The following is a 23,709-nucleotide window of genomic DNA, read 5'->3' as shown; positions in this document are numbered from 1 at the left end:
AATCGCATTTATTGAGCGCTTACCGTGTGCAGAGCACTGGACTAAGCGCTTGGGAAGTCCAAGTTGGCAACACATAGAGACGGTCTCAACAGTGGGCTCACAGTCTAGAAGGGGGAGACAGAGAACAAAACCAAACATATTAACAAAATAAAATAACAAAATAAATACGATTGATTGATTGATTGCCACCAATCAATCAATCAATCATATTTATTGAGCGCTTACTGTGTGCAGAGCACTGGACTAAGCGCTTGGGAAGTACAAGCTGGCAACATCTAGAGACAGTCCCTACCCAACAGTGGGCTCACAGTCTAAAAGGGAGAGACAGAGAACAAAACCAAACATACTAACAAAATAAAATAAATAGAATAGATATGTACAGGTAAAATAGAGTAATAAATATGTACAAACATATATACATATATACAGGTGCAGTGGGGAAGGGAAGGAGGTAAGATGGGGGGATGAGGGGGAGCAGAACAGTGCTTTGCACATAGTAAGCGCTTAACAAATGCCATTATTATTATCTATTAGTGCCTACTCTGTGCAGAACACCGTGCTAAGCATGAGGAAAAAGATACCCAGCGCTCAGAACAGTGCTTTGCACATAGTAAGCGCTTAATAAATGCCATTATTATTTCTGTTAGCGCCTACTCTGTGCAGAACACCGTGCTAAGCATGAGGAAAAAGATACCCAGCGCTCAGAACAGTGCTTTGCACATAGTAAGCGCTTAATAAATGCCATTATTATTATCTGTTAGCGCCTACTCTGTGCAGAACACTGTGCTAAGCATGAGGAAAAAGATACTCCAGGGAGAATTTAGAATGGGTCTCTGGCTTTCCATGGGGGTAATGATCTGAGAATAAGGTGGGGAAGGGTTTGGGGGCAAGACACAATAGGAAAGCCTATCTTGGTGTATTGTCCTCTCCCAAGCGCTTAGTACTGTACTCTGCTCACAATAAGCACTCAATCAATATGATTCAATGAATTAAAAGATGAAGCAATTCAAATCCCCAAATAAGATAGGACTCTCAGGGAGAGGGAGGGCAGACTTAGACTGTGAGCCCACTGTCGGGTAGGGTCCGTCTCTATATGTTGCCAACTTGGACTTCCCAAGCGCTTAGTACAGTGCTCCGCACACAGTAAGCGCTCAATAAATACGATTGAATGAATGAATGAATGAATGAAGGGGTGTCAGGGGACTGCGGCCCACCCTCCCAAAGATTTCTAGACTGGGAGCCCGTTGTCGGGTAGGGACCGTCTCTATATGTTGCCAATTTGGACTTCCCAAGCGCTTAGTCCAGTGCTCTGCACACAGTGAGCGCTCAATAGATACGATTGAATGAATGAATTTAAGATGGTGAGAGGCCTCACCCTGCTACAGGGTGAATCTCTCCCGGCCCCTTCAGCCTTAGGGCATGGCCTCACTACAGTCCTCCCTTTTGTGATGATGATGGATTTGTTAAGCGCTTACAATGGGCCAGGCACTGTAATAATAATAGTGTTGGTATTTGTTAAGCGCTCACTTTTCACAGCCCCCTTCCAACCGACGCATGAGATAATGATAATAATGGCATTCATTAAGCGCTTACTATGTGCAAAGCACTGTTCTAAGAGCTGGGGTAGATACAAGGTCTTCAGGTTGTCCCACGTGGGGCTCACAGTCTTCATCCCCATTTTCCAGATGAGGGAACTGAGGCCCAGAGAAGTGAAGTGACTTGCCCAAAGTCACCCAGCTGACAATTGGGGGAGCCGGGATTTGAACCCATGACCTATGACTCCAAAGCCCGGGCTCTTTCCACTGAGCCACGCTGCTTCCTCTGGGTTGGATTCAATCAAGTTGGGTTGCCCACAGTCCCCGTCCCACGCGGGGCTCACAGTCTTCAACCCCATTTTACAGATGAGGCAACTGAGGCCCAGTGAAGTGACTTGCCCAAGGTCACACAGCAGACAAGTGGCAGAGCCGGGGTAAGAACCTAGGTCCTCTGACTCCCGGGCCCGTGCTCTAATAATAATGATGATATTTTTTTAAGCGCTTACTGTGTGCCAAGCACTGTTCTAAGCGCTGGGGGAGATACAAGGTGATCAGGTTGTCCCACGGGGGGCTCACAGTCTTCACCCCCATTTTACAGATGAGGTCACTGAGGCACGGAGACGTTAAGTGACTTGCCCAAAGTCACACAGCAGACAAGTGGCAGAGCCGGGATTAGAACCCGCGACCTCTGACTCCCAAGCCTGGGCTCTTTCCACTGAGCCACGCTGCTTCTCTATCTATCTACGAAGCCACACTCTCAAACACCAATAAAGCATTAATGTAGTATTGCATTGTGACTTTGGGCAAGTCACTTCACTTCTCTGGGCCTCAGTTCCCTCATCTGTAAAATGGGGGTGAAGGCTGTGAGCCCCCCGTGGGACAACCTGTTCACCCGGTAACCTCCCCAGCGCTTAGAACAGAGGCACATAGTTGAGAAGCAGCCTCACGTGGGACAACCTGATTACCTTGTAACTACCCCAGTGCTTAGAACGGCCCATAGTAAGCGCTTAGCAATAATAATAATAATAATAATAACAATTATTATTATTATTATATGCTTACTATGTGCAAAACACTGTAGGTATTTTAGCAAATGCCATGATTATTATTATTCTCTATGCCTGTTATTTCATTTGAAGCCACGTGGCTCAGTGGAAAGAGCCCGGGCTTTGGAGTCAGAGGTCATGGGTTCAAATCCCGGCTCCGCCAATTGTCAGCTGTGTGACTTTGGGCAAGTCACTTCACTTCTCTGTGCCTCAGTTACCTCATCTGGAAAACGGGGATTAAATGGGAGCCCCCAGTGGGACAACCCGGTCACCTTGTAACCTCCCCAGCGCTTAGAACAGGGCTTTGCACATAGTAAGCGTTTAATAAATGCCATCGGAACAAAAAAGGAGGCGCGGGAATCCCCGTTTCACAGATGAGGAGAGTGAGGTCTTTTAGACTGTGAGTGAGTCTTTTAGACTGTGAGCCCACTATTGGGTAGGGACTGTCTCTATATGTTGCCAACTTGTACTTCCCAAGCGCTTAGTACAGTGCTCTGCATCATCATCATCATCAATCGTATTTATTGAGCACTTACTATGTGCAGAGCACTGTACTAAGCGCTTGGGAAGTACAAATTGGCAACATCTAGAGACAGTCCCTACCCAACAGTGGGCTCACAGTCTAAAAGGGGGAGACAGAGAACAAAACCAAACATAGTAACAAAATAAAATAAATAGAATCAATCAATCAATCGCATTTATTGAGCTTCTACCTTCTTCCCTTCCCCACAGCACCTCTATATATGTATATATGTTTGTATGCATTTATTACTCTATTTATTTTACTTGTACATATCTATTCAATTTATTTTATTTTGTTAGTATGTTTGGTTCTGTTCTCCGTCTCCCCCTTTTAGACCGTGAGCCCACTGTTGGGTAGGGACCGTCTCTATACGTTGCCAACCTGTGCTTCCCAAGCGCTCAGTCCAGTGCTCTGCACACAGTAAGCGCTCGATAAATACGATTGAGGATGATGAGGGGCGGAGAAGCGACCCGCGTCAGGTCACAAAGCCAACCGAGGCCCCTCCGGGTCGGAGGAAGAGGCTGCGCGGATCTAGCTGGCGGCGGCGCTGGCAGGGGGGGGGAAGCATGGGGACCCCCGGGATGCCACGATAACCGTCCCGTTTTCGCCCCGGCCGCAAAAGAGGTGGAGTCCAGCCGGCTGGTCCGCGGCGCTGCCCGTCTCTTTCTTTGCCAAGCTGCAACGCAGTTGCTCCACCGGTGTCTTGCCCTCTCAGGCCGGACTCGAGCTCTACGTGAGTTGGGGTGTCCCCCCCACTTCACCCCCCACCACTGATGAGCTGCTGCAGGGAGACGACCAGCTCCAGGGCCTCCCCTATTCCCCGGTCGACCGATCCTTTTTCAGAGCCCAGGCGAGGACACGACTTGGGGGGGTTTCCGAATCAATCAGGGAAAGCCTCCTGGAAGAGGTGGGATTTTAGGGGGGCACGATTGGCTTGGAAAGGGCTCAGGCCGCTCTTGAGCCAGGGGGTGGTGACCTGCCAGCAGCTCAATCAGCCAGAGGGTCCAAGACGGATGGCTTCCCTTGGGCTTCGTCCCGGGTGTTTGCTGTGTGATGGACGCTGCCGAGGTTGGAGAATGACATTTGCTTGGCGAGTTTGATCTCTTTTCGGTTTGCCGTGGCGTCTACTGGCTTGCAAACACTTGCCTTGCTTAAAGAAGGTCAGGAGGCCTTGCTGGGTGACCTCAGTTGAGTCACCCTCTCTGGGCCTCGGTTTCCCCATTTGTAAGACGGGGGTTACTAATGTCCTCCCCCCTTTCCTCACCGGCACGGGTTGTCCATATCTGTTCTATTTATTTTATTTTGTTAGTACGTTTGGTTTATGTTCTCTGTCTCCCCCTTTTAGACTGTGAGCCCGCTGTTGGGTAGGGACCGTCTCTATGTGTTGCCAACTTGGACGTCCCAAGCGCTTAGTACGGTGCTCTGCACACAGTAAGCGCTCAATAAATACGATTGATGATGATGATGATGATGAAACGACTGTGGTGAAAAGGGACTGTGCGTGGCTCAGTGGGAAGAGCCCGGGCTTTGGAGTCAGAGGTCAGGGGTTCAAATCGTGGCTCTGCCACTTTTCAGCTCACAGTCTAGGAGGGGGAGACAGAGAACAAAGCAAAACATTTTAATAAAATACATAGAATAACTATGTACAAATAAAATAGAGTAATTAATATGTACAAACATATATACAGGTGCTGTGGGGAGGGGAAGGAGGTAAGGCGGGGGGAATGGGGAGGGGCTCAGTCTGGGAAGCTGGAGCTCAGTTGGGTAGGGACTGTCTCTATATGTTGCCAACTTTTACTTCCCAAGCGCTTAGTCCAGTGCTCTGCACACAGTAAGCGCTCAATAAATACGACTGATTGATTGATTGATCTGGGAAGGCCTCCTGGAGGACTGTGAGCCCGCCGTCAGGTAGGGACCGTCTCTATATTTTGCCAACTTGGACTTCCCAAGCGCTTAGTACAGTGCTCTGCACACAGTAAGCGCTCACTAAATACGACTGAATGAATGAATGAATCCCCATTTGACAGATGAGGGAACTGAGGCCCAGAAAAGTGAAGCGACTTGCCCAGAGCCACACAGCTGGCAGTGCTCCGCGTCTAGTAAGCGCTCAGAAGATAGGACGGTTCGATTGATTGGCCTCAATGCTCTTTCCTGTTGTGCCTTGGTTTCCCAGGCCACGTTGCCGGATGAGATCTTTGAGAACGGGGGGGCCGCAACGGTGAAGTCCCCGGTGCTCCGCCTCAGCGACCCGTCCCACGGGCACCGCACCCCTCCTCCCGCCGCCTCGGCCCACCCCGAAATCACCGTGACCCCCGCGGGCCCGGCATCCCCGGAGGAGCCCCCCGGCGGGGGCCGTCTCTTCCCGGACGGCCCGGACTCGGACGAGGGGTCGGAACTCAAGCCCGTGGAGCTGGACGCCTTCGAGGGGAACATCACCAAGCAGCTGGTGCGGAGACTGACCTCCGCCAACGGACCGTCCGGAGGCCCGGCCGGCGGGGAGCCGGACGCCGGGAGCCGGACGCCGGACGGGAGCCTGGAGGAGGCTTTCCAGGGGCTCTTCCTCACCCTGGACCCCCACAGGGACCACTACCAGGAATTCCGGGACCTGAGTCGCGAGGCCACGCGCCTGGACGACGTTCTCAAAGTGAGTGCCTTCTCCGCCGCCTCGGGGGGCCCGGCTCCCAATGGGCCACCAGCCAGTGGGATTTATTGAGCACTTTCCGGGCGCGGAGCTCGGGAGAGTACAGTGCCTTAGAGACGGTGCACACTTCCAGGAGTTTCCAGTCTAGTGGGATCAAGGGCTGGGGAGTCGTCCTTGGTGTCTTCCTCAGGGAGACGCATCCCACGGCCTGTTCCCAAACCACAGTCATCCCGGGATTAATCTAATCTTAGGGGGAGGGCAGGGGGAAGTGGCAGCCATAGCTAAGGACTCCCAGGGGAGGGTTCCCTCGCTGCCCTTTCCCCCCACAACGCCCACCCCCTGCTCCTTGCGAGTCTGTCGGTCCCACTTTTCATTCATTCATTCCATCATATTTCTTGAGCGCTTACTGGGTTCAGAGCACTGTACTAAGCGCTTGGGAAGTACAAGTTGGCAACATATAGAGACGGTCCCTACCCAACCCCTCCAAAACCGGCTCCCCCAGCTCATTTCCCCAGCTTTGTTCCCTAAACGACCATCAGCATAGCCCCCTCGTCGCCATGGAGACGACCGTAGCCGCGGATGTGTTTGGCCATCATTTATTGGTATTATTAATACTAATACCAATAATAATCCCTTTCATTTCTCCAACCCGCTCTGGATACTCTCTGACCGCCCCCCCCCCCCCCAACTTCTCTGTGGGCCAAGAAGAGGCAGACGCCCTCACCCGTATTTTACAAATGCTCAGATGCTGTGGTAATAATAAAAAATCCCCACCTCCCAAGGACTACTCTTCTATATTCGGAGCTCAACGTAGATAGGAGAATCGGTGCAAGCGATTCCTCCTTCTGATTCCCTGTTCTCTCTGGGTCACGGTGTGGTTCCTGGAGATGGCGCGGGATCGATGTCGGGCGGCCCGGTTCTAATCCTGGTGCTGCCCCTGGCCTGCTGTGTGATCTCGGGCCAGTCACTCAACCTCTCTGGACCTCAGTTTCCTCAGCTGTCAAATGGGGACGATGATAACCAGCTTTTCATTCCTCCTGATTACTTATTCCTTCCAGTGTCCTGGGAGGCTTTGTTTCCAAAGTCATTGATTCAGTTGTATTTGTTGAGCGCTCACTGTGGGCAGAGCACTGTACTAAAAGTCACGGAGGGGGTAAGGAAGACCAGCAGTAGGGCTAATGTCTCACTAGCTGCTCTAGAAGAATGGTCGTTTATGCCTTGCCCTCCTTGAAGACTGGCTGTTCCCGATGGTACTTGGCATTTCAGAAGAATGGGGCGTTGGTCATGTGAAATCCCACTGCCCCAGGAAAAAGGGATAATTGTGGGAGAGGACAATTGGAATTCATTTCCCCCGGAGGTTGTTCTCCCAGTGGTGTGGTTTGGATCGATCCAGAGATGAATCCTAGGTCATTAGAAGAGAGTCGGGGATGAAGATGGGAGAGTCAGGGGTGTTGGATGATCCGTTCGGGGTCCAGAGATGAATGATTCATCCTGGGTCACTAGAGGAGAGTCGGGGATGGAGATGGGAGAGTCAGGGGTGTCGGATGGTCCGTTGGGGGTCCAGAGATGAATGATTCATCCTGGGTCACTAGAGGAGAGTCGGGGATGGGGATGGGAGAGTCGGGGTGAAGGATGGTCCGTTGGGGGTCCAGAGATGAATGATTCATCCTGGGTCACTAGAGGAGAGTCGGGGATGGGGATGGGAGAGTCGGGGTGAAGGATGGTCCGTTCGGGGTCACTGGGGGAAACTATGGGGTGTTGGATGCTGGGTCACAGGAGGGAGAGTCAGGGAGGACGAGGGGCAAGCCAGGGGAGTTGGATGGTTTGCGCTGCCTCACTAGAGGGAGAGTCAAGGATGTTGGCAGGGTGCCCAGGAGGATAACCATCACACCATTCCTCCCAGTGGCCTAGCGCCCCATTGGAAACAGAGTCCAAAGCTAGAGGAACCATGACGCTGACTGGACTGGGTGACATCTCTCGGGGCCTCTTCCTTCTCTAGAATTGGGTTGGGTCTTCGTCCCACCTCCTCTCTGCCAGAATGACCAGGGGGCTTTGGCGGTCCAAAAGCACCGGGGCAGTGTGCCACTTTCCCCTGCGGTTGGTAGCCCTGCCAGGAAGGGCTAGAGTAAGCTGGACACAGCGCTCTCTCTCTCTTTCTCTCTCTCTATCTCCTTCCCCCTCCCTCCCCCAGGAGACTAAGCAGCTCGTGGATCAGAAACTAAATGATGCTGCCTCTTGAGTGGAACTCTAAGGTCAGAGCCTGGAAGACTTCCACCCGCGGGCTCTGGGCTCCCCCCGGGGTGCCCGAGACAGAGCCGAGCAAGGTGCCCCCGGCCTCTCCTTGAGAAGCTCGATAGAACCGCGGTGTCACAAGACGGAAGACGACTCCTGGTCCTTTTCCACCCGCGAGGATACTTGGGGGTCGTTTTTTCCCCCTATCCTCCCCCTTTCCCCGAAGCCCCCCGGCATCTCCGCTCCTATTTATGGCAGCGACGCAGTCCCCCTCCCATCCCCTCAGAATCCAGGATGGATGCTGTGTCCTCCCAGGCAGGTAGCCCCCGACCCGGCCGGCCCGGGAAAACCCCCAGGACCCCGTCCGCCTCCTTGGAGAACCCGGGCATCCGAAGGAAGATCGGCGGGTTGGCGGGGAAGGGACGGGCCATCCCGCGCCCTGCCTTTCGGAGAGCTCCCGGCCTACGTCTGGGGTGTGGGAAAGCGGTGGCAGCTCCCGGGGGGGGATTCCTGGCTCTGTCCCCGATGGCTGTGAAGATTTAAAACGCCGTCCGCAATAAAAGATTGAAAGCGAGCGCGGTGTTTGACTCTGAATCGGGCGCGATGTTGGCGACACTAACGGCGATGGTATCCATTAAGCATTTGGTGTTGAGTGTTGGATGGGGTGCGGTGATATCGACGATCGTGGTGACGTGATTAAGCCCTCAAATCTGTGCCAGGCGCTGGGGTGGATGCAGGGTGTGGAGATCCGACACGGGCCCTGTCCCACACGGGGCTCCCAAGTGACCTCATCCCCATTTGGTAGAGGAGGAAACTGAGGCCCAGCTGGAGGTCACGCGGCGGGGCCGCGGTGGAGCGGGGACTCGAACTCTCAGCCCCGGGCCTTTCCGCCAGGCCACGCCGCCTCGTAGCGGATGGTGGGGGGCCGGAAGGGGTATTATCCTGGGGCATCCCCGGGATTTTCACTGCCGCCTTCTGCCCTTTGCAGAGCAAGTCCCCGCGAGGAGGTCACAGCAGAGGTTCCAGTTTGAGCCTCGCCGTTGAAAGCGCTTTAGAAAGCTTTGACTTCCTCAACACCTCTGACCTGGAGGAGGAGGAGGACGAGGAGGAAGATGACGGCGGCGCTAGGGTTTGCGCCATCCGAGGAGTCGACGATTCCGTGTTTTCCGACAGCGAGACGGAGAAGATGAGGTATGTGAGAGGGGTGAGCCTCCCCGAACTGGCCGACGGTTTGTTTCTTCCGGGAGAACACGGAAAGGCAGGGTGGTCCTCAGAAAGCATCGTGGTATAATAATAACTGTGGTACCTGTTAATAACAATAATAATAATGACCTTCATTAAGCGCTTACTACGTGCAAAGCACTGTTCTAAGCGCTGGGGAGCTTACAAAGTGCTCAGGTTGTCCCACGGGGGGCTCCCAGTCTTAATCCCCCCTTTTGCAGATGAGGGAACTGAGGCCCAGAGAAGTGAAGTGACTTGCCCAAAGTCACACAGCCGACAAGTGGGGAGTCGGGATTTGAACCCATGACCTGTGACTCCAAAGCCCGGGCTCTTTCCACTGAGCCACGCTGCTTCTCTAAGTTAAGCGCTTACCACGTGCCAAGCGTGAAGCAGGAAATCGGGGTCTCAACCGTGGCTGGTGCGTACACAGGTTTTGGGAAAATAATAATAAAGTTGGTATGGGTTAAGCGCTTACTATGGGCCAAGCACTGTTCTGAGCGCTGGGGGGATGCAAGGTACCCAAGGCTGTCCCACGTGGGGCTCACGGTCTTAATCCCCATTTTACAAATGAGGGAACTGAGGCACAGAGAAGTTAAGTGATGTGCCCAAATTCAAACCTCCTAATCAGTTATATGTATTCACCCCAATCCCCTCCCTGACAGGGCTTTTTGTGTTCGGTTGTTTGCCGTTACGTTAATTTATGTTAGGTTTAGTGTTAGGTTTAGTGTTAGGTTTGGAGAAGCAGTGTGTCTCAGTGGAAAGAGCCCGGGCTGTGGAGTCGGAGGTCATGGGTTCAAATCCCGGCTCCGCCAATTGTCAGCTGTGTGACTTTGGGCAGGTCACTTAACTTCTCTGGGCCTCAGTACCCTCATGTGTAAAATGGGGATTAAGACTGTGAGCCCCCCGAGGGACAACCTGATCACCTTGTAACCTCCCCAGCGCTTAGAACGGTGCTTTGCACATAGTGAGCGCTTAATAAATGCCATTATTATTATTATTAACAAACGCCATCATTATTATTATTATGAATGGCATTTACTAAGCGCTTACTATGTGCAAAGCACTGTTCTAAGCGCTGGGGGGGGGATACAAGGTGATCAGGCTGTCCCACACGGGGCTCACAATCTTCACCCCCATTTTCCAGATGAGGTCACTGAGGCTCCGAGAAGTGAAGTGACTTCTCCAAGCTCACACAGCGGACACGTGGCGGAGCCGGGATTCGAACCCGTGACTTCAGACTCCAAAGCCCACGCTCTTTCCACTGAGCCAGGCTGCTTGTCATTATTGTTATTAGAGCACTGTACCCAGCGCTTGGGAGGGCGCAATGGCATTAGCAGACGTGGTCCCTGCCCTCGGGGAGCTTCCAGCCTGAGAGCCCGCCCTCCCCTTGTGCCTCCGCAGCTTCAGACCAGACCCCCTGGACGGCCGGGCCCACCTCAGCGAGGCGCTTACCGAAGACACGGGGGTCGGGACCAGCGTGGCTGGCAGCCCCCTCCCTTTGACCTCCGGAAACGAGAGCCTGGACGTGGCAATCGTCGGGCACTTGCGATACTGCACGCAACTTGTGCAGGTAATAATAATAATAATTATAATTAGCTCACCTCCTCCAGGAGGCCTTCCCAGACTGAGCCCCTTCCTTCCTCTCCCCCTCGTCCCCCTCTCCATCCCCCCATCTTACCTCTTTCCCTTCCCCACAGCACCTGTATATATGTATATATGGTTGTACATATTTATTACTCTATTTATTTATTTATTTATTTATTTTACTTGTACATTTCTATCCTATTTATCTTATTTTGTTGGTATGTTTGGTTCTGTTCTCTGTCTCCCCCTTTTAGACGGTGAGCCCACAGTTGGGTAGGGACTGTCTCTATGTGTTGCCAATTTGTACTTCCCAAGCGCTTAGTACAGTGCTCTGCACATAGTAAGCGCTCAATAAATACGATTGATTGATTGAATAATGACGGCATTTCTTAAGCGCTTACTATGTGCAAAGCACTGTTCTAAGCGCTGGGGAGGATGCAAGGTGATCAGGTTGTCCCACTTGGGGCTCACAGTCTTCATCCCCATTTTACAGATGAGGTGACTGAGGCCCAGAGAAGTGAAGTGATTTGCCCAGAGTCACCCGGCTGACAGTTGGCGGAGCCGGGATTTGAACCCGTGACCTCTGACTCCAAAGCCCGGGCTCTTTCCAATGAGCCACGCTGCTTCTCTGTAGGCCTGCTGCCTGGCTTCGCGCTGCCCTCTGCCCTGGGGGATAATAATAATAATAATAATAATAATAATAATAATGTTGGCATTTGTTAAGCGCTTACTCTGTGCAAAGCACTGTCCTAAGCGCTGGGGGGATACAAGGTGATCAGGTTGTCCCACGGGGGGCTCACAGTCTTCATCCCCATTTTACAGATGAGGGAACTGAGGCTCAGAGAAGTGAAGTGACTTGCCCAAGGTCACACAGCAGACAGGTGGTAGAGCCGGGATTCGAACCCACGACCTCTGACTCCAAAGCCCGGGCTCTTTCCAATGAGCCACGCTGCTTCTCTGTAGGCCCGCTGCCTGGCTTCGCGCCGCCCTCTGCCCTGGGGGATAATAATAATGATAATAATGTTGGCATTTGTTAAGCGCTTACTCTGTGCGAAGCACTGCCCTAAGCGCTGGGGGGTTACAAGGTGATCAGGTTGTCCCACGGCGGGGCTCACAGTCTTCATCCCCACTTTCCAGATGAGGGAACTGAGGCTCAGAGAAGTGAAGTGACTTGCCCGAGGTCACACAGCAGACAGGTGGTAGGGCCGGGATTCGAACCCACGACCTCTGACTCCAAAGCCCGGGCTCTTTCCACTGGGCCACGCTGCTTCTCGATGGATGGGGATGGGGAGGGGTCCTCCCTGGCTCCGGGAGGGTCGGCCTCCTCTTACCAAAATTAAAAAACCAAGCTGCCATCCTCGTTGCCCCTGCGTCAGACGCAATCCTGTCCGTGAGCAAACATCTCCTGAGAGGCAGCATGGCTTATAATAATAATAATAATAATAATAATAATAATAATAATGGCATTTGTTAAGCGCTTACTATGTGCAAAGCACTGTTCTAAGCGCTGGGGGGGATACAAGGTAATTAGGTGTCCCACTTGGGGCTCACAGTCTTAATCCCCATTTTACAGATGAGGTAACTAAGGCCCAGAGAAGTGAAGTGACTTGCCCAAAGTCACACAGCTGATTCCTCTCCCCCTCGTCCCCCTCTCCATGCCCCCCTTCTTACCTCCTTCCCTTCCCCACAGCACCTGTATATATGTATATATGTTTGTACAGATTTATTACTCTATTTATTTTACTTGTACGTATCTATTCTATTTATTTTATTTTGTTAGTACGTTTGGTTTTGTTCTGTGTCTCCCCCTTTTAGACTGTGAGCCCACTGTTGGGTAGGGACTGTCTCTAGATGTTGCCAATTTGGACTTCCCAAGCGCTTAGTCCAGTGCTCTGCACATAGTAAGCGCTCAATTTGATGATGATGATGAAGTGGCAGAGCCGGGATTAGAACCCGGAACCTCTGACTCCCAAGCCCGGGCTCTTTCCACCGAGCCACACCGGCCTAGTGGATAGAGCCCGGGCTTGAGAGTCGGAGGAGGTTCATTCGTTTTCATTCAGTCGTATTTATTGAGAGCTTACTGTGTGCCGAGCACTGTACTAAGCGCTCGGGAAGTCCAAGTCGGCAACAGATAGAGACGGTCCCTACCCAACGACGGGCTCACGGTCTAGAAGGGGGAGACGGACAACGAAACAAAACATGGAGACACGGGTCAAAATCGTCAGAACCAATAGATTAAAAGATCTATGTACATCATTAGTAAATAGGATGTGGGTTCTAATCATCAATCGTATTTATTGAGCGCTTACTGTGTGCAGAGCACTGTACTAAGCGCTTGGGAAGTACAAATTGGCAACATATAGAGACAGTCCCTACCCAACAGTGGGCTCACAGTCTAATCCCGGCTCCACCACTTGTCTGCTGGGTGGCCTTGGGCAAGTCACTTAACTTCGCTGTGCCTCAGTTCCCTCCTCTGTAAAATGGGAATTAAGACGGTGAGCCCCGCGTGGGACTAGACTGTGAGCCCGCTGTTGGGTAGGGACCATCTCTATAGGTTGCCAACTTGGACTTCCCAAGCGCTTAGTATGTGCCAAGCACTGTTCTAAGCGCTGGGGAGGATACAAGGTGATCAGGTTGTCCCACTTGGGGCTCACAGGCTTCATCCCCATTTTACAGATGAGGGAACTGAGGCCCAGAGAAGTGAAGTGACTTGCCCAAAGTCCACCAGCTGACAGTTGGCGGGGCCGGGATTTGAACCCACGACCCATTAGAGAAGCAGCGTGGCTCAGTGGAAAAAGCCCGGGCTTTGGAGTCAGAGGTCATGGGTTCAAATCCCGGCTCTGCCGATTGTCAGCTGCGTGGCTTTGGGCAGGTCACTTCACTTCTCTGGGCCTCAGTTCCCTCATCTGTAAAATGGGGGTGAAGACTGTAAGCCCCCCATGGGACAACCTGATCGCCTTGTAACCTCCCCGGCGCTTAGAACAGTGCTTTGTGCATAGTAAGTGCTTAATAAATGCCATCATAATAATAATAATTAGTACAGTGCTCTGCACGCAGTAAGCGCTCAATAAATACGATTGAATGAATGAATGACTAGTTGATTAGCAAGAACGGTGCTTGGCGCATAGTAAGCACTAAACTGATGCTATAATAATAAATAATCTCCCCCACCTTCAATTTTGGGTCAAGGGAATGGGCTCGTGCGGGAGTGGCGGGGGTGGCATGATGCGGTACGGACACGTCGTGTGTACGTGTGGTACCCGAGAAGGGTACCAGAGAAGTAGTGTGGCTCACTGGAAAGAGCCCGGGCTTTGGAGTCAGAGGTCATGGGTTCGAGTCCCGACTCCGCCACATGTCCGCTGTGTGACCTCGGGCAAGTCACTTCACTTCTCTCATCTGTAAAATGGGGATGAAGACTGTGAGCCCCCCGTGGGACAACCTGATCACCTTGTATCCCCCCCAGCGCTTCGAACAGTGCTCTGCACATAGTAAGCGCTTAACAAACGCCATCGTTATTATTATCACCCGGGAATGCTAATCTGGCCTCACCTTTAGAGCTGGAGTTTAGCGCCAAGGCTCTGCGAGCCCTTTGGGAGGGACCCTGTCCGTGGGCACCGCGTGGGTCCATTCCTCCGTCGTTTTTGGCCGCCACGCCAATGCCAAGGGTCGAGCGGGTCAGTGGCAATAGCTACTACCTCTACTGTCCTCTCCAAGAGTTCAGCACAGTGCTCTGCACACAGTAGACTCAAGTTTCTTGAGGGCAGGGACCGTGTCTACTAACTCTATTGTACCCTCGGAGGGCTCAGTACAGTGCTTTGCACCCATAGACTGTTAGCTCCTTGAGGGCAGGGATCCTGTCTCCTGACTCTATTGTCCTCTCCCAAACACTCAGTACAGCGTTCTGCCCGGAGTAAGAGCTGAATCAATAAGACCGATGGATTGTATATATGTATATATGTTTGTACATATTTTTTACTCTATTTATTTATTTATTTTATTTGTACATATCTATTCTATTTTATTTATGTATTTATTTATTTATTTTGTTAGTATGTTTGGTTTTGTTCTCTGTCTCCCCCTTTTAGACTGTGAGCCCACTGCTGGGTAGGGACTGTCTCTATATGTTGCCCATTTGTACTTCCCAAGCGCTTAGTACAGTGCTCTGCACATAGTAAGCGCTCAATAAATACGATTGATGATGATGATGATGATCCGTGTCTCGCCAGCGTGTTGTCTTCTCGAGCGAGGCCCCGCCGGTAGCCAGGAGCCTCCTGCGGAAACTGCGTCAGCAGGTGAAGGTGATGGGGACGCTGGCCGCCCTCAGCCACGAGGACGACGACGACGGCTCGCTTCTGGAAGGTGGGCACAGGCCGGGCCGCCCGCCGTGGTGGCGTGGACGGGGGCCGGACCTCTGTCTCTCACTTAATCATCCTCTCACTTAATTATCATCCATCACAGCTCGAGTCTTGGGCCGCTTTGCTACCCAAATTCCAGTCAGGGATCCCCCAATCCCGCCCCTCCAGACGCCCCCGTACACACATTGGCACTCATCATCATTCATTCATTCATTCAATTGTATTTCTTGAGCGCTTACTGTACTAAGCGCTTGGGAAGTACAAGTTGGCAACATATAGAGGCGGTCCCCATTTCATTCATTCATTCAATCGTATTTATTGAGCGCTTACTGTGTGCAGAGCGCCGCACTAAGCGCTTGGGAAGTACAAGTTGGCAACATATAGAGGCGGTCCCCATTTCATTCATTCATTCAATCGTATTTATTGAGCGCTTACTGTGTGCAGAGCGCTGCACTAAGCGCTTGGGAAGTACAAGTTGGCAACATATAGAGGCGGTCCCCATTTCATTCATTCATTCAATCGTATTTATTGAGCGCTTACTGTGTGCAGAGCGCCGCACTAAGCGCTTGGGAAGTACAAGTTGGCAACATATAGAGGCGGTCCCCATTTCATTCATTCATTCAATCGTATTTATTGAGCGCTTACTGTGTGCAGAGCGCCGCACTAAGCGCTTGGGAAGTACAAGTTGGCAACATATAGAGGCGGTCCCCATTTCATTCATTCATTCAATCGTATTTATTGAGCGCTTACTGTGTGCAGAGCGCTGCACTAAGCGCTTGGGAAGTACAAGTTGGCAACATATAGAGGCGGTCCCCATTTCATTCATTCATTCAATCGTATTTATTGAGCGCTTACTGTGTGCAGAGCGCTGCACTAAGCGCTTGGGAAGTACAAGTTGGCAACATATAGAGGCGGTCCCCATTTCATTCATTCATTCATTCAATCATATTTCTTGAGCGCTTACTGTGTGCAGAGCACTGCACTAAGCGCTTGGGAAGTACAAGTTGGCAACATATAGAGGCAGTCCCCATTTCATTCATTCATTCAATCATATTTATTGAGCGCTTACTGTGTGCAGAGCGCTGGACTAAGCGCTTGGGAAGTACAAGTTGGCAACATCTAGAGACGGTCCCTACCCAACAGTGGGCTCACAGTCTAAAAGGGGGAGACAGAGAACAAAACCAAACATACTAACAAAATAAAATAAATAGAAGAGATATGTACAAGTAAAATAAATAGAGTAATAAATATGTACAAACATATATACATATATACAGGTGCTGTGGGGAAGGGAAGGAGGTAAGATGGGGGGGATGGAGAGGGGGACGAGGGGATGTTTGTGCATATTTATGACTCTATGTTACTTGTACATATTTACTATTCTATAGTGTGCTCAGTAAGCGCTCAATAAATACGATTGAATGAATAAATGAATTCTATTTATTTTGTTAGTGATGTGCATTTAGCTTTAATTCTATTTATTCTGACGACTTCACACCTGTCCGCATGTTTTGTTTGGTTGTCCGCCTCCCCCTTCTAGACTGGGAGCCTGCTGTTGGGTAGGGGCCGCCTCTGTATGTCGCCGACTTGTACTTCCCAAGGGCTTAGTACAGTGCTCTGCACACAGTAAGCGCTCAATAAATATGATTGATTGATTAGTACACAAATTCATTCATTCAATCGTATTTATTGAGCGCTCACTGTGTGCACAGCACTGGACTAAGCACTTGGGAAGTCCAGGTTGGCAACATCTAGAGATGGTCCCTACCCAACAGTGGGCTCGCAGTCTAGAAGGGGGAGACAGAGGACAAAACAAAACACATTAACAAAATAAAATAAATAAATAGAATGTGTACAAGTAAAATAAATAAATAGAGAAATTAATAAATAGAGTCTTCCCAACATGGCGGATCTTGGCCATGTTGGGAAGACTCTATTTATTAATTACTCTATTAATAAGGCCAACGGTGGGCTCACAGTCTAGAAGGGGGAGACAGAGGACAAAACAAAACATATTAACAAAATAAAATAAATAGAATATGTACAACCAAAATAAATAGAGTAATTAATAAATAGAGTCTTCCCAACATGGCGGATCTTGGCCATGTTGGGAAGACTCTATTTATTAATTACTCTATTAATAAGCCCAACAGTGGGCTCACAGTCTAGAAGGGGCAGACAGAGGACAGAAGAAAACATATTAACAAAATAAAATAAATAGAATATGTACAAGTAAGATAAATAGAGTAATTAATAAATAGAGTCTTCCCAACGTGGCTGATCTTGTCCATGTTGGGAAGACTCTATTTATTAATTACTCTATTAATAAGGCCAACGGTGGGCTCACAGTCTAGAAGGGGGGGACAGAGGACAAAACAAAACATATTAACAAAATAAAATAAATAAATAGAATATGTACAAGTAAAATAAATAAACAAATAGAGTAATTAATAGGGTCTTCCCAATGAGGCAGATCTTGGCCACGTTGGGAAGACTCTATTTATTAATTACTCTATTAATAAGCCCAACGGTGGGCTCACAGTCTAGAAGTGGGGGGACAGAGGACAAAACAAAACATATTAACAAAATAAAATAAATAAATAGAATATGTACAAGTAAAATAAATAAACAGAGTAATTAATAGAGTCTTCCCAACATGGCAGATCTTGGCTATGTTGGGAAGACTCTATTTATTAATTACTCTATTTATAAGCCCAACGGTGGGCTCACAGTCTAGAAGGGGGAGACAGAGGACAAAACAAATTAACAAAATAAAATAAATAGAATATGCACAAGTAAAATAAGCGCTCAAAAAATACGATTAATGGGCAGAACGGAGAAATTCATTCACTTAATTGTATTTATTGAGCACTTATGCTGCTCAGAGCACTTTGGGGGAGGACAATATAGCGATATAACAGACACATTCCCTGTCCATGGAGGGCACAGCTCAAGCCCCCTCCCCGGGCTGACAGGAAGGTCTCGCCACGTTGGGGTTGGGGGAGGATGAAGCGAAAGGATGGGCGGCTTCCCTACGGGCGGGGGCTTCTCTCCAGCCATCCCAGATTTTCCCGAGAAGTCGGGGCTCCTGGCCTTCTGGACCGCGTGCTGTCGCCCGCCGGAAATGTACCACGCCTCAGCGGCCCGGGTCCTGGCCCAGCTGGATGCCACCTTTGCCCGGACGCTCGACGCCCAACACCCGGGGTTTGCGGACGCGGGTACGTGCGGGCCTCCGCGGCGGCCGGCGTGATTCGGGTGCCCTCTGCCCCCCGCTGACCTCTGACCCGGCCGGTCTTGTCTCCGGCAGCTTTCCGGATGCTGGTGGCCCAGATCCTGGACCACGCGGAGATGCTGCTGCCCGCGAGCCTGGGCGCGGAGCCCGTCACGGTGTTCCAGTATCACGGCTACTTGGCCAGCCGCGGGGTAGACGACCTGCAGGCCCACCTGGCCCAGCTGGCACGGCATGGTGAGTCCCGGCTCCTGCCAATCCAGAGAGGAGCAGCACCGGCGGGCCCACTGTGAGCCCACTGTTGGGTAGGGACCGTCTCTATATGTCGCCAACTTGGACTTCCCAAGCGCTTAGTCCAGTGCTCTGCACACAGTAAGCGCTCAATAAATACGATTGATTGATTGGTTGGAGGGGGCCGTTAGTCTAGCATCTGTGGCTCTCCAAAAGGGTCCCCTACGGGTTATGGGGGCAAGGGAGGGGTGTCGCCCGTCGTCCGGGGCGGGTTCGTTCAGTGATCTCATCTATTCTAGCTTAACAGATGCCATTATTATTATTGTTATTATTATTCATCTGTAAAATGGGGATGACCACAGTGAGCTCCATGAGGGACAGGGACTGTGTCCAACTTGATTAATTTGTTTCTATCCCGGCGCTTGGCCAGCACTTAGAACAGTACCAGCGCTTAGAACAGTGCTTTGCACATAGTAAGTGCTTAATAAATATTGTTATTTATTAATTTAATAATCAATTCATTATGAATAATAAATATTATTATTATTATAGTGCCTGGCTCATAGTAAGTGCTTAACAAATACCATTTAAAAAAAAATTGATTGCCGTTACGGCTTCCTCTGGGTCCGAGCGGCAACTCCCGGGCCTCGACGTGAGCCAATGGGATGGGGGTGTTGGGCCCGGATAACCCACAGCCTGGATAATCGGGAAGCAGCGTGTCTCAGCGGAAAGAGCCCGGGCTTTGGAGTCAGAGGTCATGGGTTCAAATCCCGGCTCCGCCAATTGCCAGCTGGGTGACTTTGGGCAAGTCACTTCACTTCTCTGGGCCTCCGGTCCCTCATCTGGAAAATGGGGATTAAGGCTGTGAGCCCCCCGTGGGACAACCTGATCACCTTGAAACCTCCCCAGCGCTTAGAACAGTGCTTTGCACATAGTAAGCGCTTAACAAAATGACACTCCTTACCATCGGCTATAAAACACTCAATCACCTTGGCCCCACCTACCTTACATCATTGCTCTCCTACTGCAACACAGCCTGCACACTTCATTCCTCTAAAGCCAACTGCCTCATTGTACCTCGATCTAGTCTATCTCACTGCCAAACTCTCTCCCACATCCTGCTCTTGTCCTGGAACACCCTCCCTCTTTGCGTCTGATGGACGATCATTCTTCCCACCTTGAAGGCACATCTCCTCCAAGAGGTTTTTCCTGACTAAGCCCTAATTTTCTCTTCTCCCACTCCCTTCTGCATCAACCTTGCACTTGGATTTGCTCTCTTTATTCACCACTCCCTTAGCCCTCCAGCACTTGCTTTAATTCTATTTGTTCTGACGATTTTGACACCTGTCTACATGTTTTGTTTGGTTGTCTGTCTCCTGCTTCTAGACTGTGAGCTCGTTGTTGGGTAGGGACCGTCTCTGTATGTTGCTGACTTGTACTTCCCAAGCGCTTAGTACAGTGCTCTGCACATAGTGAGCGCTCAATAAATACGATTGAATGAATGAATGAATAAATGCCATCATTATTATTGGTCTGGGCCTTGTCCTGAGGGTCCCTGAGCAGCCTCCTCCCTCTCCCCCAGCCTCCGCCATCCAAGCACTGCAGACCCGGAGCGACGTGGGGCCACTCTGGGAGGCCGAGGGAGGCCCGGTGGCCCAGGAGGACATTCTGCGAGCCCTAGCCTCGCTCCTGGCCGACAGGGACGACGACCACGACGAGGTCAGCCAAACAGTAGCCCGGCACCTGGCAGCCGCCTCCGAGAACCGGGCCTTCCGGGAGAAGGTGAGGGGCAGGGCTGGGGATGGAGGGGGCCCAGATGTCCTGGCTCAGACCTCAAGGGGTACAGGACCCTATTTAACTCTCATGTCACCAGAGTGTCTACACCCCCTCCAACAGAAGCCGCCCCCCTGAAGGATCCCCTTGGGATCCAGCCGGATTCTGGGATTCAGTTCAGAGTAGCCGGCCTGTGGGATTCAAAGTCCTGCCCATGAAGATTAAATGTTTAAGGAAGCTAATCAAGATGGAAGGGGATCTGTTTGAGCCCCCTTTTCCCTCTCCTCCTCCCCCCCCCCCGGCCCTACCTCTTTGTGGGATTCAAAGTCCTGCCCATGAAGATTAAATGTTTAAGGAAGCTAATCAAGATGGAAGAGGATCTGTTTGAGCCCCCTTTTTCCTCTCCTCCTCCCCACCCCACCGCCCTACCTCTTTCCCCTCCCCACAGCGCCTGTATATATGTTTGTACAGATTTATTACTCTATTTATTTTACTTGGACATATTTACTATTCTATTTCTTTTCTTAATGATGTGTATCTAGTTTTATTTCTATTTATTCTGGTGACTTGACACCTGTCCACATGTTTTGTTTTGTTGTCTCTAGACCGTGAGCCCGTTGTTGGGTAGGGACCGTCCCTATATGTTGCCGACTTGGACTTCCCAAGCGCTTAGTCCAGTGCTCTGCACACAGTAAGCGCTCAATAAATATGATTGAATGAATGAAAACCAAGAGATCTTCACTTGATTGTGATTGTGATTGAGAGATACAGCAAGCATAAGCCGCTTCACTTCTCTGGGCCTCAGTTCCCTCATCTGTAAAATGGGGATGAAGGCTGTGAGCCCCCCGTGATCACCTTGTAACCTCCCCAACGCTTAGAACAGTGCTTTGCACATAGTAAGCGCTTAATAAATGCTATCATTATTATTATTATTATTACTAAGTGCTTGAGAGATACAGCAAGCATGAGCCACGTTCCCCCACCCTCGTGGACTTTTCATTCTGAGAGAAGATAGTGATTTGCTTCTGCTCCTTGTCTGTAGCCAAAGAGGTGAACTTTCTTTTTTTATGGCATTTGTTAAGCACTTACTATGTGCCAGGCACTGTAGTAAGCACTGGGATCGATACAAGCTAATCAGACTGACCCAAGTCCATGACCCGGGTGGGGCTCCCAGTGTTAAATCCCCGTTTTACAGATGAGATAACCGAGGCACAGAGGAGTGAAGTGACTTGCCCACGGTCGCCCAGTAGACAAGGCCCCTTTTTCTTCTGCTCCTCCTCCCCTCCCCATCACCCCACTCCCTCCCTCTGCTCTACCCTTCCCCGTCCCACAGCCCTTGTGTATATTTTTACAGATTTATTCATCATCAATCGTATTTATTGAGCGCTTACTGTGTGCAGAGCACTGTGCTAAGCGCTTGGGAAGTACAAATTGGCAACATATAGAGACAGTCCCTACCCAACAGTGGGCTCACAGTCTAAAAGGGGGAGACAAGACCAAACATACCAACAAAATAAAATAAATAGAATAGATATGTACAAGTAAAATAAATAGAGTAATAAATATGTACAAACATATATACATATATACAGGTGCTGTGGGGAAGGGAAGGAGGTAAGATGGGGGGATGGAGAGGGGGACGGGGGGGGAGATTTATTACTCTATTTATTCTACATAGATCTCTATTTATCTATTTTGATGCTCTTGATGCCTGTCTACTGGTTTTGCTTCGTTGTCTGTCTCCCCCTTCTAGACTGTGAGCCCGTTGTTGGGTAGGGACCGTCTCTATCTGTTGCTGAGTTGTACTTTCCAAGCGCTTAGTACAGTGCCCTGCACACAGTAAGCGCTCAATAAACACGATTGAATGAATCGAAGGAGTAAATGAATGAAGTAGCAGAGTGGGGATTAGCATTCAGGGCCACGCTCTATTCAGGAGGCCAAGCTGCTTCTCTGGACTTGGCTGGGCGCATCTTGATGCGAGGCGCCAAGGATTCCCTCTCTTTAGCTTCCCTCTCCCCCTCGAAATGCGAAAGCTTTCTGTCATCATCATCAATCGTGTTTATTGAGCGCTTACTGTATATTGTAATACATATGAATTCGGATGCCTTTCTCTCAGCTACGATCCCAAATCGATTGTGTTACCATTTCATAACTTCTAAACTCCAGCCCAATATATATCTCTATATATATCAATATTGATATATATATATATCAATATATCTCTATATTGTGTGCAGAGTACTGTACTAAGCGCTTTCTGTCTCCCCAGGCGACGCTCTACTACTGTGAAGAACTGACCAAAGCAAACGTCCGGCTCCAGAAATCAGCCTGCCTGGCCCTGAGGAGCCTCCAGGTAACCCTCAGTGATGCTCTTTTATAATAATGGCATTTGTTAAGCACTTACTATGTGCAGAGCACTGTTCTGAGCACTGGGGAGGATACAAGGTGATCGAGTTGTCCCACGTGGGGCTCACAGTCTTCATCCCCATTTTACAGATGGGGTAACTGAGGCTCAGAGAAGTCAAGTGACTTGCCCAAGGCCACACAGCAGACATGTGGTGGAGTCGGGATTCGAACCCATGACCTCTGACTCCAAAGCCCGGGCTCTTTCCACTGAGCCACGCTGGTTCTCGTGCTTTATGATCCTTGCTTGGCTCACTGATCCAAAGAAGCAGTGCGGCCCAGTGGAAAGGGCCCTGGAGCTAGAGGACCTGGGTTCTAATCCCGGCTCTACCACGGGCCCGCTCTGTGATTTGGGGACGGCTGCGTAACTTCTCCGTGCCTCAGTTTCCTCACAGAAGCGGGAATAGGACCAGCCTCGAGAGAATGCAAGGAAAAGCTTCCTGCGAAAATATTCTGGGAAGTGAGTTTTACTGAAATCAGGGAATTTTTTTTCTAAAAGGTATTTGTTCAGCGCTTACTATGTGCCAGGCACTGCACTAAGCCCTGGGGTAAAATACAAGATAATCTGTTTGGACGTAGTCCCTGTCCCACATAGGGCATACAGTCTTAATTCATTCATTTATTCTTAATTATGTTGCCAACTTGTACTTCCCAAGCACTTAGTACAGTGCAGAGCACACAGTAAGCGCTCAATAAATACGATTGATTGATTTTAGACTGTGAGCCCACTGTTGGGCAGGGACTGTCTCTATATGTTGCCAACTTGTACTTCCCAAGCGCTTAGTACAGTGCTCTGCACATAGTAAGCGCTCAATAAATATGATTGATGATGATGACTGTCTCTATATGTTGCCAACTTGTACTTCCCAAGCGCTTAGTACAGTGCTCTGCACTCAGTAAGCGCTCAATAAATACGATTGATGATGATGATTGATT

At 50.3% G+C, this 23,709-nt stretch overlaps 1 protein-coding gene across 1 annotated transcript in view; it reads left to right on the top strand.

Annotated features, from left to right (window-relative positions):
* The window catches only part of RIPOR2 (RHO family interacting cell polarization regulator 2), a 91,012-nt gene that overhangs the window by 58,675 nt on the left and 8,628 nt on the right, over positions 1-23,709 (top strand). Inside the window, exons 13-20 of the mRNA XM_038771017.1 lie at positions 5,278-5,748; positions 8,966-9,168; positions 10,600-10,768; positions 15,009-15,141; positions 18,194-18,355; positions 18,445-18,603; positions 20,180-20,379; positions 22,640-22,723. Of these exons, the coding sequence (XP_038626945.1) occupies positions 5,278-5,748; positions 8,966-9,168; positions 10,600-10,768; positions 15,009-15,141; positions 18,194-18,355; positions 18,445-18,603; positions 20,180-20,379; positions 22,640-22,723 (1,581 nt within the window). The remainder of the gene's footprint in view (positions 1-5,277; positions 5,749-8,965; positions 9,169-10,599; positions 10,769-15,008; positions 15,142-18,193; positions 18,356-18,444; positions 18,604-20,179; positions 20,380-22,639; positions 22,724-23,709) is intronic.

The sequence above is a fragment of the Tachyglossus aculeatus genome, chromosome X2 (assembly GCF_015852505.1).
Source record: "Tachyglossus aculeatus isolate mTacAcu1 chromosome X2, mTacAcu1.pri, whole genome shotgun sequence".
NCBI lineage: Eukaryota > Metazoa > Chordata > Mammalia > Monotremata > Tachyglossidae > Tachyglossus > Tachyglossus aculeatus.
This window is presented reverse-complemented; position numbering and strand designations above follow the sequence as displayed.